This window comes from Macaca nemestrina, chromosome 16 (assembly GCF_043159975.1).
Source record: "Macaca nemestrina isolate mMacNem1 chromosome 16, mMacNem.hap1, whole genome shotgun sequence".
Taxonomy (NCBI): domain Eukaryota; kingdom Metazoa; phylum Chordata; class Mammalia; order Primates; family Cercopithecidae; genus Macaca; species Macaca nemestrina.
The window spans coordinates 229,585-244,364 of NC_092140.1; the positions used below are offsets into that span (position 1 = coordinate 229,585).

The 14,780-nt window shown below is 58.2% G+C and overlaps 1 protein-coding gene across 4 annotated transcripts in view; it reads left to right on the plus strand.

Moving 5' to 3' along the window:
- LOC105485231 (RAS p21 protein activator 3) overlaps positions 1–14,780 on the plus strand; it is a 124,104-nt gene that overhangs the window by 39,508 nt on the left and 69,816 nt on the right. For all 4 annotated transcript variants that reach the window (XM_011747466.2, XM_011747467.3, XM_071080972.1 and 1 more), the window contains exon 2: positions 5,065–5,182. In XM_011747466.2, the coding sequence (XP_011745768.1) occupies positions 5,065–5,182 (118 nt within the window). The remainder of the gene's footprint in view (positions 1–5,064; positions 5,183–14,780) is intronic.

The window sequence follows — 14,780 nt, forward strand, 5'->3', positions numbered from 1 at the left end:
TGTGGGTGTGGGTGTGAGGTCCTGTGTGTGCAGCCGGTGTGGGTGCGAGGTCCTGTGTGTGTAGCCGGTGTGGGTGTGGGTGCGAGGTCCTGTGTGTGTAGCCGGTGTGGGTGTGGGTGTGAGGTCCTGTGTGTGTAGCTGGTGTGGGTGTGAGGTCCTGTGTGTGTAGCCGGTGTGGGTGTGAGGTCCTGTGTGTGTAGCCGGTGAGTGTGGGCGTGAGGTCCTGTGTGTGCAGCCGGTGTGGGTGTGGGTGTGAGGTCCTGTGTGTGCAGCCGGTGTGGGTGCGAGGTCCTGTGTGTGTAGCCGGTGTGGGTGTGGGTGCGAGGTCCTGTGTGTGTAGCCGGTGTGGGTGTGGGTGTGAGGTCCTGTGTGTGTAGCTGGTGTGGGTGTGAGGTCCTGTGTGTGTAGCCGGTGAGTGTGGGCGTGAGGTCCTGTGTGTGTAGCCGGTGAGTGTGGGCGTGAGGTCCTGTGTGTGCAGCCGGTGTGGGTGTGGGTGCGAGGTCCTGTGTGTGCAGCCGGTGTGGGTGTGAGGTCCTGTGTGTGCAGCCAATGAGTGCGGGTGTGAGGTCCTGTGTGTGCAGCCGGTGTGGGTGTGAGGTCCTGTGTGTGTAGCCGGTGTGGGTGTGAGGTCCTGTGTGTGTAGCCGGTGAGTGTGGGCGTGAGGTCCTGTGTGTGTAGCCGGTGAGTGTGGGTGTGAGGTCCTGTGTGTGCAGCCAGTGAGTGCGGGTGCGAGGTCCTGTGTGTGTAGCCGGTGTGGGTGTGGGTGTGAGTGTGAGGTCCTGTGTGTGCAGCCAGTGAGTGCGGGTGTGAGGTCCTGTGTGTGTAGCCGGTGTGAGTGTAGGTGTGAGGTCCTGTGTGTGTAGCCGGTGAGTGCGGGTGTGAGGTCCTGTGTGTGTAGCCGGTGTGGGTGTAGGTGTGAGGTCCTGTGTGTGCCGCCAGTGAGTGCGGGTGTGAGGTCCTGTGTGTGCAGCCGGTGTAGGTGAGGGGTCCTGTGTGTGAACTCTCAGGAGGGGAGTCACAGCCTCAGGAGACGCCGTCTGGATGCGGGCAGGCTGTGCTGCGCCAGGAACCTGGGGGGCCTGAGGGGTCCTGTGTGGCATCGGTGTGTCTCCGCTCCTTTGTGAACTCAGAAGGGCGGCTTCGTCTCCGCCCGCCTTTGCTTTCTCTGTTTCCTCATTATTTCCTGGGGTTTTCAGCCGCCAGTGAAACTTTGGTTTTGAACCTGTATGATTTGCCTCAGCCTCCTGGGGGATGCCCCTCTGTGGAGGCGAGGTCCCCTGTCTGCAATCACATTCTTTCCCGTATTTTATTACCCGTTTATGAGAGTGAGCACCGTTAGAACCAGCTGACAGGGTTTGGAGTCGTGTTTCTCAGGATATTCCGGAGGCGCTCCCGCTCCATTCATCTCAGGACTTGGAGTATTTTCCCCAGTGGCTCATGGTAGACCAGCTGGATTCACAGGCAGTTGGAACTGCGAGAATGCATGTGCTGGTGGCCGTGGTCTGTGCACAGCATTTCCAGAGTGCTGGGTGACGCGGCCCCTGCGCCTCGAGGGTTACACTGCATCGGGAGATCGGGCAGCCCCAGGGAGGCCGGGCCTGGACGACCTTCTGGCTGACCTGGCTCCAAGGCCAGGTCTCCTCCTAGATGTTTAGGGATCACTTGGGTCTCGGGACGCGTGAGTCTCTGGCGTGATGTGGCGGCATCTCCTCCGTGGCCCGTTGCTAACAGCCTTTGCACCAAGCACGAGAGAAGAGTCATTTGCACCAGGAGCGTGTAACTGGGGCACTGTTGCGTTCTGGGTGGACGGCCCTGTGCCGTGGGGACTGTTGGTGTTTCGGTGGACGGCCCTGTGCCGTGGGAACTGTTGGTGTTTCGGTGGACGGCCCTGTGCCGTGGGAACTGTTGGTGTTTGGGGTGGACGGCTCTGTGCCATGGGGACTGTTGGTGTTTCGGTGGACGGCCCTGTGCCGTGGGGACTGTTGGTGTTTGGGGTGGACGGCCCTGTGCCGTGGGAACTGTTGGTGTTTCGGTGGACGGCCCTGTGCCGTGGGAACTGTTGGTGTTTCGGTGGACGGCCCTGTGCCGTGGGAACTGTTGGTGTTTGGGGTGGACGGCCCCGAGCCGTGGGAACTGTTGGTGTTTGGGTGGGCGGCCCCGTGCCGTGGGAACTGTTGGTGTTTGGGTGGGCGGCCCCGTGCCGTGGGAACTGTTGGTGTTTGGGTGGGCGGCCCCGTGCCGTGGGAACTGTTGGTGTTTGGGTGGGCGGCCCCGTGCCGTGGGAACTGTTGGTGTTTGGGTGGGCGGCCCCGTGCCGTGGGAACTGTTGGTGTTTGGGTGGGCGGCCCCGTGCCGTGGGAACTGTTGGTGTTTGGGTGGGCGGCCCCGTGCCGTGGGAACTGTTGGTGTTTGGGTGGGCGGCCCCGTGCCGTGGGAACTGTTGGTGTTTGGGTGGGCGGCCCCGTGCCGTGGGAACTGTTGGTGTTTGGGTGGGCGGCCCCGTGCCGTGGGAACTGTTGGTGTTTGGGTGGGCGGCCCTGTGCCGTGGGAACTGTTGGTGTTTGGGGTGGACGGCCCTGTGCCGTGGGGACTGTTGGTGTTTGGGGTGGACGGCCCTGTGCCGTGGGAACTGTTGGTGTTTTCGGTGGACGGCTCTGTGCCGTGGGGACTGTTGGTGTTTCGGTGGACGGCTCTGTGCCGTGGGAACTGTTGGTGTTTCGGTGGACGGCCCTGTGCCGTGGGAACTGTTGGTGTTTGGGTGGGCGGCCCTGTGCCGTGGGAACTGTTGGTGTTTTCGGTGGACGGCCCTGTGCCATGGGAACTGTTGGTGTTTCGGTGGACGGCTCTGTGCCGTGGGAACTGTTGGTGTTTTGGTGGACTGGCTGTGTTCTCCTGTGCAGCGGGTGAAGAAGGTGCGTCCTGGGAGAGTCGCCGCGTTGAGGTGTTCTGAGGGTCCAGGCCCATCAGGAAGTGTTCATTTGTTTTTTCCCACCAACCGATTATCTTTGACGCTTCCTTAATGATTCCCCAAATAAAAATTTCCAGAACCTTTTGAATTAGAGCGTCTCAGAGCCAGACGAGCCTTCGAGAGCTGCCGTGTCGCTTGCTTTTGCAGTTCAGGAGTTTCAGGCCCAGAGAGGCAGACCGTGTGTCGGGGGCGCTGGCGGGAAATGGCCGCAAACAGTGAGGCCCTGAGAGCCGCTCCGTGTGGGCAGCAGCGGGTGCCGCTGGGAATGCCTGCCGGCACCTCGACCCCGAGATACACGCAGTGTGGACACAGGAGCCTTCGTCCAGACCCCGGGGCTCCGGCACCTCGACCCCGAGATACACGCAGTGTGGACACGGGAGCCTTCGTCCAGACCCCGGGGCTTCTGCTCCTTCGCCCAGTGCCTCAGGTTAATATGGTGGATGAAAAGTCTTTAAAAAGCTTCAAACTGAGTTTATCTCTGCCCTCTGGAGTTTCTGGCCTGCCAGTTTGCAAATTGGCGTCTTTGAAATGAGCCGACCGCCCACGTGGGCGATGACGTGTGTGCTTGCTGAGTTGACGCGAAGCTTTGGAAGGCGTAGAAGTGGGGATCTGAGAAACTTCGACTCTGCTCCTGTTTTTGATTTTGTTTCAACAAGAATAAGGTGATGTGGCCCCGAGTGGCACCAGCAGGAACTACGTGAGCCTTGGTGTGGTCTCAGCGTGGTGCCTGTGCCTGCATCTGTCCTCTCGTCCTGCACCCTCGAGACACCATGGCCAGGTGTCTTTAGAGCCAAATGACAGAGGTGGAGAAGGCCCTGGGGAGGCGCGAGTGTGTTTGAGACGTTTGTTTTACAGAATGGACTTAAACTGGGCATCCGCCGTCTGGATCGACAGCTGCCACTCTCCCTCCCGGCTCCCTCCCGATTCTCTGGTAAACTGGGCCGTTAGGCTTGCCGCTGGGGTGTGCTCCGAGCTGCCAGCAGAGCAGTCACAGCTGGGGTTCAGTTATGACCTCCAGATCGACCCCGGCAAACAAGGAGTCCGGCACCGCGGGCGTGAGTCCGGCGCTGCGGGCGTTTTCTGCAGGGCCAGCCGGGAACCGGCTCGACTTCCTTCACGTGCATTCAGGTGGTGTCTCTGGGCTTGAGGGAGGGAGACATGGACCCAGCTTAGGCCCCTCTGGGACGCTTCTCTTAACTGGCAATTCAAACAGCTGGAGTTCACAGTCAAATCATGTCCACGAGAAAGAGCTCTTTCTTTTAATTCTGGCGCCAACTTTGACCTAATATCATAACATAAAATTCAAAATAAAAAGGGACTCAGTGGATAAATGAATAAGCAAGACGAGGTCCCTCTGCACGATGGAAAGTTATTCAACCTGAAAAAAGAAGGGAATCCAGTCAGCGGCCACAGCAGGGCCACCCTGGAGGGCACTGGCTGAGCGAAGTGAGCCGGAAGGACACGTCCCGTGGATCCCGCCGACGTGAGGCCGAGAGCAGTCAGATCCAGAGACAGACGGGGGCGAGGGCCGGCCGACGTGAGGCCCAGAGCAGTCAGATCCAGAGACAACGTGGGGCGAGGGCCGCTGGAGACAGCAGGAGGGGATGGGAGCGGGTGTTGAACGGGGACCGAGTCTTCGTTTCGCACGATGAGAGCGTTCTGGAGAGGATGGTGGTGATGGTTGCACAACTCGGTGAACGTGGTTAATGCTACGGAACTGTGCACTCGAGCAGGTCTGAGATGGAAAATTGTATGTTAAAATAAAGGGACTAATGCGGGGAAAACAAAGTGAGACACAGGAATCCCGAGTCCCAGGCTGGCGGGTCCCTGCTTGCGCCACTTGCATTTCAGGGTGGCGTGCGTGTCCGTTGCCTTTCGGCGAGAGAATGTCCCGCGCGTGTACATGTGGTGTGCGCATCCACGTTTTGACTTGCGGTGGCAAAAAACCCAAGCCTTTGTGGAGAGTGGTGAATGCACACAAGCGGCGGCCGGCGTGCGGCTGTGAAGTAAACCTGCGGTTTGGAAGCGTGTCTGCGATGAGCAGGGGACCAGACGTTTCCACGCTGCTGATGACGTGTGTCGCTTTTACTTTTTAGGTGAAGCCAAAAACCTTCCCTCTTACCCGGGGCCAAGCAAGATGAGGGATTGCTACTGCACGGTGAACCTGGACCAGGAGGAGGTTTTCAGGACCAAGATTGTGGAGAAGTCACTCTGGTAAGGTCCTCTGCTGCTTTACCTGACACCCATGTGTTTTCTTTGATGTAGAGAATGTCCCGAGCATGGACGTCACCTTCCCATGTTCCCGCAGGTAGAGAATGTCCCGAGCGTGGACGTCACCTTCCCATTTTCCCGTGAATGTCCCGAGCGTGTACGTCACCTTCCCATTTTCCGGCGGGTAGAGAATTTTTCTGTGTGTAGACAATGTCCTGAGCGTGGACGTCACCTTCCCACTTTTCTTGCTGCTTAGTTTGAGGAGGAGGAGGTGCTCCCTGGGGCTCTGGTGTGCAGGCAGCTGGGCTTCGGACCTTGGCGGTGCGCGGATGTGAACCGGTGTTGGCTTAAATGCTCCTGCTGTCCAGGAAGCGCACGTCGGTGGCGGCCCCCGCGTGGACTCGCAGGGCCGTCCAGGAAGCGCACGTCGGTGGCGGCCCCCGCGTGGACTCTCAGGGCTGTCCAGGAAGCGCACGTCGGTGGCGGCCCCCGCGTGGACTCGCAGGGCTGTCCAGGAGGTGTATGTCGGTGGCGGCTGCTGCGTGGACTCGCGGGAGTGCTTTTTAATTAGAGATGAACTGGGAAGCTCGCACTCCACGAGAATACAAATTAAGGATTTCGAGAGGGGGAAATGCTGAGAAAGATTTTCCTTCCTGTGTACAGAAGATGGGTGTTAACTGAGGTACGAGGCCTAGAAAGTGTTTATTGATACGATTTGAGGAAGAGAGGAGTCAGCCAAGAAAAGCAAACTCTTGAAATCAACAAGTTTGCCGCTCAACTCGCGCATGTGCGGATGTGGGTGCCGACCCCGGGACGTCCAGGGCGGGGCCAGAACGTGTGTTTCTGAAGAGCTCCAGCGGGGCGCAGGCCGCGGTGGGAGGACCACTGCAGTTGAACACCAGGACACGGTGTGTGGTGGGACGCACAGGGACAGGAAGCCACGGTTTATATCGGGGGCGGGAAGAGAGACGCCAGGGAGAGTGTGCCAGGCAGGGCCTCGGTGCTGCGGCCTCAGGGGAAGCGTGGGGCGGCCGCGTTACGAGGAGCGGCCTGGGGATCAGGGACGACGTCCGCGCAGCTGTGACTCCACCGTTCAGTTCGGAACCACGGGTCGTGTGCTCTCATCAAAACGGCGCTTCTGATTTTGAGAACACGTTTAGCTGAAGAATCACATCCTTGCGTCTGGCTACTTCCAAGTGGGAATGAACCACCCGTTCTGACGACTGGGCGACTTCACCTATTAGAACACTGTGAGGGGCCTCCTGCCCCGGGGACTGGGACCATCTCACGCGTCAGTCACAGTGCTTTGGCGTCAGTCCAAAAGGCTTCGGCGCAGCTGCCCGCCAGGCCGAGGAGTGAGAGTTGTTCGTGCTATGTTAGTGCACACTCCGGGTTCTTTGAAATAACTCGTCAAAAGGAACTGCAGGCTGAACGTTGTCAGGCGCCCAGTCCGGCTTTGCGAGAGTCTTGGGGGTTGCCCTGGCGACGACCGGGCATGGCCGTTCTTCGGAAGAAAACGGGAAGAGACATGACCGGGCCCTTCAGAAGCCCCTTTGGAGCGTCCCTGGATAAAAGTCGGTTCTGTGTTTAAATGGTCCGTTGTTAGAGGCCCGTGGATTTTAGGCCGGAGGCCCGGAGAATTACTGGCAGTCTTTATCGGGCTGGGATCCTCTCAGACCTGCTAAATCAGAGCCAGTGGGAGGAGGACCTGTTTGGGAACCTCTCTTTCAGGTGAGGTTGAGAAATGGGGGCCCCTTGTCTTTCAGTTATTTCAGAAGAATTTAGAAATAGAAGTCATGGTTCTGGCCGGGTGTGGTGGTGCACACCTGTAATCCCGGCACTTTGGGAGGCTGACCTGGGAGGATTGCTTGAGGCCAGGAGGTTGAGGCCGCAGTGAACCACAATTGCATCACTGCACTCCAGCCTGGGCCACAGAGCAAGACCTTGTCTCAAAAATCCCCAAACACACACACAACAAAACATGGTAGCAAAGAAAGAGAAACCCACGTGGGACAGTTCCGAGACAGTAAAACCGTGGCACCGTTCAGCGTGGACGCTGGCAGCCCCGTCCACATGTAAAAGCACGGTGCCGTTCAGCGTGGGCGCTGGCAGCCCCGTCCACGTGTAAAACCGCGGCGCCGTTCAGCGTGGGCGCTGGCAGCCCCGTCCACGTGTAAAACCGCGGCGCCGTTCAGCGTGGGCGCTGGCAGCCCCATCCACGTGTAAAACCGTGGCGCCGTTCTGCGTGGACGCTGGCAGCCCTGTCCACTTGGAGGGCTGTGCGGGCTGGCCACAGGCTGCCCCTGTAGTGTGAGGACAAAGTGCATCAACCCACCCCATACGAAAAGTTGGCAGGAAATGTACTTGAACCCAAAACCTGGATCTCTCATAAGTTTGCAGCTGGAATCCACACGGCATCTGTGGTCAGAAGCCCTTAGTCCGTGCATGTGCATTAACGTGGTCCCGTGTTAGTCATTGGTCAGCATCCACCTGAGAGGCAAGTGTCAGGCAGGGCTGCCCTGCGTGCCAGGGAGTTTAGCCCTGGCCACCGCCTGCTCTTTGCTCCATGGTGGCACCCACTTTGGGGCCAGTCTCCCGAGTCTCCCAGCCCCTGAGTCCCCCTCCCCCCAGTCTCCTGGCCCCCGAGTCTCCCGGCCCCCGAGTCTCCCAGCCCCTGAGTCCCCTGGCCCCCCGAGTCTCCTGCCCCCTGAGTCTCCCAGCCCCCCGAGTCTCCCACCCCCCAGTCTCCCAGCCTCTGAGTCTCCCAGTCCCTGAGTCTCTTAGCCCTCCGAGTCTCCCATCCCCCAGTCTCCCAGCCCCAAGTCTCCCAGCCCTGAATCTCCCGGCCCCCAGTGTGCTGCTTCCTCCAAGGTCAGTGTCACCTTTAAGGTCTGATGGTTCATTTGGCAAAGTCGCTGTGGAAAGAAAAAGAGCCCACGTCTGCATCTCTGAGCTCCGAAGGGCCCCAGGGTGCTCTGTGGCCGCTGGGTCTGCAGCCTGGCAGGAGCCCCTTCTCACGGTCCCTGGGGAGAAGCACTTGGGTCAAGTTTGATTTGCTGTTGCCCAATATCGCAGTCTGACTCAGCAGGAAGCTGCAAATGGAATGTGTGAGGAAGGAAAGGCGGAACTCAGCCTCTCTTCTTCCCTCTTTCCCACTAAGGAGGTTACAGACCCAGCTCTACTGCGGGCCTGTGTCCCCCAAGCCACCTCCCTGCGTGTGGCCCCCGCGTCCGAGGCCCTGCAGTCTGTAGGGCCTCTAGCGGGTGCTGAGCCGACGTCTAGGCAGAGCGTCCTCCTCTGTCTTCCCCTTTTTCTCTAGTTTTCAGATGGAGGTTGGGGGGCAGCATCTGTCACAGGCGTAACTTCAGAACGTGTTGAAGTGGACACGTTTCGGAGGACGAGCCCTTTCTCTCTGGCCTTGGCAGTTTCTGTCCCACTAGAAAAATGTTTTCCTGAGGTTGAGAGTGAGCTTTGTTCACAATCCATACCTTTCAGAGCATCATTTTTAATCATTTAAAGGGCAGCCACTATTTGTTTCCTTATTTACTTAAAAGAAAAGCTCCCTGAAATTGGATTGGCAGGACTGGGGCTTGGGGACCAGCTTCCCACCCTGGACCTCCCCTGGGCCGGCACCCCCGACCCTCAAACAAGGAGATGACGCCACTCCCCAAGGCTGCCCCGCAGTGGAGATTGCCGTCTCGTCCAGCAGAAAGGAGCAGTTGGCCAAGTCACACACAACAGAACCTCAGTCTCTCCCTGCTGGGTCAGTCTGTCATTTGTAAGAATATTCGGTGAGCGTCATGTCCCCGTTTCCTTCTGTCCACGTGAGGACATGAAATGTTGTCTGTCCTGCCTGCATCTTCTGCGCCCACGTGGCTGACCTCCCCAAACCCTCATCCACACAGACAGTCCTGGCTCAGGGAGGCGCTGCCTCGGGGTTCTGGGTCTGACCCCACCCCCTGCAGCGGGGTTGAGTCTGGGCAGAGCCCCCTGCCCCACGCGGAGCCCTGCCCCCCTTTCTGCGGCGTCGCCCCCGCGTCCTTTGCAGGGTTCATTTGCATATGCCTATCTCGTGGAGAAGGGGCTGTGGCCACAACAGGAAGAAACTTCAGGCATGGCCGGTTTCGGTGCCGCCTCTTCTACCCAGAGGTGCCACGGCCTGAGCTTTTGCTCTGAAAGCTGGTTATGCGTTAGGTTACAAAGCTGTGTCTAGGAAAAGTTATTTTGCTTAAAAAATCATGACTGCCCCCAAAATGATCTGGATTTGCAGACAGAACCGTCAATGGGGTGGCGCTTTCTGGGAAGTGGAATCATGGGGGATTCTTGTTCTTTTGTCTGTGTATTTTACATACAATTAGACGTTACAAGTCAAGGAACAGACAGATCTTCTAGTGCAGAGCAAGGAGAGCTGGGTCTTCCCAGCAGACGGGACATCACCAGGGACCCTCCCTCTGTGGCCCTGCGGGGCAGGCTCTGCGCTCGTCTGGGTGGAAGCCGTCCCGTCCCGTCCCGTGTGCACACAGCGGGTGTTTGTGAAAGACAGGAAGGTTTCTTTCTGTTCAACCGCAAGAAGTAATCACCCCCAAAATGGTACTTTTGTGTAGTAGAAATGAATAAACCAAGAAATATCTCCACAGCTCCACCAAATTTTTCAGGAGGGAGAAGTTATTTGGGGTTAGAAACCGAAAGGGGCAGGAGGAAGTTGGTGGTTTGGGAGACAGACTGTTCATTCTCTCAGATGCTTTTAATAAAAACCAAGTTGTTGGCTTAGGAAACACCAACTTTGACATTTGGAGACTTATGAGAAGTCACATTTCCCCTGAACATTTATTTTCACTCTTTCTCAAGTCAGAGCTTAAACAAAAACCTGCTTGACACGACTGGAGGCTCCTTGAAGCCCAGAACATCCCAGAACTGCTGGAGTAGGGGACCCATCAGCCCTGGGGTGCCGCAGGTGGGGACCCATCAGCCCTGGGGTGCCGCAGGTGGGGACCCATCAGCCCTGGGGTGCCGCAGGTGGGGACCCATCAGCCCTGGGGTGCCGCAGGTGGGGGCCCATCAGCCCTGGGGTGCCGCAGGTGGGGGCCCATCAGCCCTGGGGTGCCGCAGGTGGGGACCCATCAGCCCTGGGGTGCTGCAGGTGGGGGCCTGTCCTCAGCCCCCGGGGCGCCCCAGGTCAGGGATCTGTTCTCAGTCCTGGACTGCTGGCCCCAAATCTCCCAGCAGGTCAGAGCCCCGGTCCTGTCTGTGTGACCCCCAAGACTGGCCCAGCATCTCCACCTCTGCCCACGTGTGTGTCCTTCTGTGTCGTGCTGGCTCACAGGAGCCTGTGTCAGAATGATGCAGGGGGTTCTCTCAGCCTCACAGGAACTCAGCTGGCACAGGAGCCTGTGTCAGATGCAGGGGGTTCTCTCAGCCTCACAGGAACTCAGCCGGCGGAGAGCATGAGGTTGCTTGTATTCTGCGAGTACTGAGCGCCTACTGCATGTGGCAGGCTGCCCCAGGCCCAGGCCCACACCTGGCAGGGGCTCATTGGCTGCCTGTGCCTGCAGGAGCCTCCTGGCCCTGAGGTGTGGCTGGGCCACTGCAGGGAGAGGCTGGGTCTGTCACGAGGGGGCTGCACTGACGATCCATGAGGAGCAAAGGCCAGGTCCCCTCTTCTCCCTCCTCTGCTGGCCTCCTCTCGCCCGGCTGCCTCCTGCTTAGCCGCTGGCCCCCCTGGAGAGCACCTTTTTCCGCCAGGGCCTCACTGAAGGTTTGGGATTTGGGGTGTCTCAGTTGCTGCAGGGGACCCGGTGTCTGGCTGTGCCTCGTCCTGACAGTCAAACATCGTGGCCGGGCCCTAAAGACCCAGCCGATTCTCATTTGTTTGTAAGGATGGTGGTTCTTTTCTGGGGGGTGTGGGGTGGGAGAGAGGAAAGAGCCTCATGTGCAGGAGAGGCAGGAGCCAAGGCCACAGTGTTCCGGGTGCCGTGTGCAGTGGCGTGTGGCCTGCCTGGCAACCACAGAGCCCATGAGCCGAGGGGCAGCTCCTCGGTGCCCCTGAACAGAGGGGGAGACTGAGGCTTGGGGAGGTGAGGCGGCTCACCACAGCCGCTGCAGCTGTGAGTCTCAGCCCAGCCCGCCTGCTTTCCTCACTGAGTCGCTGGGTTCAGTTTGAAGACTCACAGCTCTATTTGCCAACATTTCGAAATAAACAACTCCACCCAGCCTGAACCACAGGAGGCTGCAACTCAGTGTGTGAGGCTTCCACTGAGACCACTGAGACCACGGCAGGTGGGCTGTGAGCTGACCACAGACCCCCATCCTCCAGCCTCTGGCCTGTGGGAGCCGGGCTTGTGGCCCTGCAGTGCTGGGTGGTAGGTGGGCTGTGACCTGACCACGGGCCCCCATCCTCCAGCCTCTGGCCTGTGGGAGCCGGGCTTGTGGCCCTGCAGTGCTGGGTGGTGGGTGGGCTGTGACCTGACCACGGGCCCCCATCCTCCAGCCTCTGGCCTGTGGGAGCCGGGCTTGTGGCCCTGCAGTGCTGGGTGGTGGGTGGGCTGTGACTGACCGCGGAACCCTCCCTCCAGCCTGTGGGAGCCGGGCTTGGGGCCCTGCAGTGCTGGGTGGTGGGTGGGCTGTGACTGACCGCGGACCCCTCCCTCCAGCCTGTGGGAGCCGGGCTTGGGGCCCTGCACGGCCGAGTGCCTCCGATGGGGGTTCTTCCTCCTGTCCTTTGCGGAGATGGAGCATTTTCCCTGGCGGAGTTGCCTCTTCTCTGTGGGGCGCCTCTGAGAATGAGTCAGGCCGTGACTCAGGAGCCACAGAGCTCAGCCCAGAGGCTGGCTTGGGAGCCCCAGGGCTGCTCTGCAGACCCCGTTTGGGCTTTGGTTCCTCTTCACACAGCCTTTACCCTCTACCCTGAGGCTGGGGCAGCCCTGGCAGCTCCCGGCTCCCCCCAGGGTTTGAGAAATGGGCCCGCAGCAGCGGCAGAGCACGGAGCTGGAAACCAGGTTTATGTTCTCATGATCATGCGATGGGAGCAGCCGCAGGCGGGACGGGGCCTCGCCGGCCTCGCGCAGATGCTGGGAAGTGACTCAGGGAGGAGAAGGCGGGGTTTCTCCGCTGGTCCCCGCTGAGCCCCATCTCCAGGCTCCGGGAAGAGAAGGAATTCGGTTCCGACGGTTTCCCCTTGTCACAGCCAGAACTTAAAGGTCAACTCTGTTTTCTGCAAGAGGTTTTTTCTTTTTCCCCCGTGAAAGTTTGCTTGATTCTGTGAAACTTCATTTGCGTTTCTTCCAGAAATGCCTGAGGGGAGGAGGCCGCCCGGGTCTCGCCCCAGAGGGAGAGGCTGCTGCCCACGTTCGGCAGGATTTCGGGCGAGCCTGGTCCTCTCAGGCCGCACTTTTTCTTTATTTGAAAGGAGGGTTCCAGAGCCCCCCAGCAGTGAGTGGGGGCCGCCTGGCCCAGGCCTTTATCCCGCATCTGACTGCGCTGACCTCGGCCCGAGACAAAGCCGGCCTGTCCGAGAGACACCCTGAGATTAAGCTGCTAATGGGAAGGGGGGCGCCTGGCGGCTGTGTGGCCCCTTTGAGTCTGTCAGAAAGAAGAGATTGTCCGGCACAGGCCACCGAACAGGATGGGGGATGGGAGGGATGCCCTAGCATTCAGCCGGTTTCGTTTTTCTTTTGGATACGCTTTAAACTCTGCTGCCCGGGAAGGAGAAAACACAAACCTTACTGCTGATGAAAGACGATGGGTGCCCCCACCCTGAGACCCGTGGACAGCGGGGCAGCGGGGGGCTGTCCGTGGGCCTGGGCCTTGCACCTGGGAGTGCTGGTGCTGTGTGGAGGGAACCCACCCTGTCCTCGGGCTGAGCTGGGGTCCCCACAACAGCATGGGGCGGAAGCCGCTGTCCTCAGACTCCACGGGGCCTCCAGTGATGGCACTGTGGCCACTTCCTGCTGGGCCGCGTGGGTTCTGGGTGGGGCCGGGAGGACGTGGGGCATCGGCCATTTTGCCCATGAGATGAGGTGGTCGAGGTGGACGTGGCCGGCCTCGCAGCCTCTGCTCCTGCAGGTCCTGGGACGCTGCGTCCATCTGCTGCAGCTCATTTCAGAGTTGGTCGATCGCATGTCCATCCTCACCCACTGGTGACAAAGCTGACAAATTTGTGGTTTTTTTTAGTTGAAAAAAGATCCTCCTTAAATGTTGTGAAATAATCTGTCCACACATTCAGCAGTGCTAATAGAAAACAGGCCCAGAGCAGTTCAAGAGAAAAGGAGATTTAAAACTGCTCATAAAAAGATGGACATTCCACCTCACCAATGAGCCAAACATTTCAAATTTAAGCAAGTTTTTGCCACCAGTTTAGCAAACTGTAAAAATATTTGTAAGACAGCGTATGCCGGGGGCGGATGCTGGTCCAGACTCCCTGGAGGGTTCCGTGGCTTTGTGTTTCGAAGGCCTAAGGACGGTGCACGTCCTTGGAGGAATTTATCCCCCGGGGACAATCAGCCGATGCACAGATCTCCGCCCCCAGGGTGCTCACCCCGGCTGCTCCCACCACACAGCATGGGGACGGCGGGGGGACCTGGCGCTGCTGGCCATGCACACACGTGCCGTCTGACCCCAGCGTTTTATCAGCTCCTTGGAAAGTGGCCCGTGGCCTGATGTGAAAGGAGAAAGCTGACTGTCACAGGGAACATAACCTCACTTTTATTTTTAAAAATGTACCCGTATTTCCATTTCACGTCTTCTCTATTTATAACATAAATGTTTACTGTTTTTTTAATATATTTGTATTATAATACAATGAGTTATTATAGTATGAATATACTTACATTTATATTATAAATATCATATTTGTTATAAATATAATACAAATATATTTATATTTTGTATATTTCAAACTTATAACATTTATATATTTTATTCTATTTTATATTTTTGGAGGAAAAAACTCCAGGAGGATGTTTCCTGGAATGTTAATTCCAGATTTCACTTTCTGATTTTTTTACGTATTTAAAATTTTGTTTCTTTAAAAATAGCTTTATTGAGGTGTAATTCAAACACCATACAATTCACCCATTTTAAAATGTACAATTCAGTGGTTTTTAGTATATTTGCAGAGTTGCACAACCTGCCACAGTCAATTTTAGAACATTTTCATCTCCCTAAAAGGACACCCGTGCCCTGTAATCCTCCGGTTTCCGGCCTCAGCCTCTCCCGGGGAGGCAGATGCGGGTCCGCGTTCTGTCGCCAGCTGTGCCTCTCCTGGGCATTCCGTGCCAGTGGAAGCACCTGACCCGTGGCCTCTGTGCGTGGCCTGTCGGTCGGCACCACACGTGGACGCCTGTGGCGTGGGGCCGGGGTCCAGGTGTCCTTTCACCTCCGGGGCTGAGCACCGTTCTGCTGTTGCTCCCTTAGCAGCCGAGACCCACCTGCTTGTTTCCACTTTTTGGCCGTCATGACTGAGGCCGTGAGCAGGTGCGTCCGAGTCTGCATGCGGACGTGGGCTGCCATGTCTCTTGCTGCACACCTGGGGCTGGAACCGCTGGGTCCCGTGGCGACTGTGTGTTGAATGTCGGGGAACCGCCAGCCTGTTTTCCATGGTGGC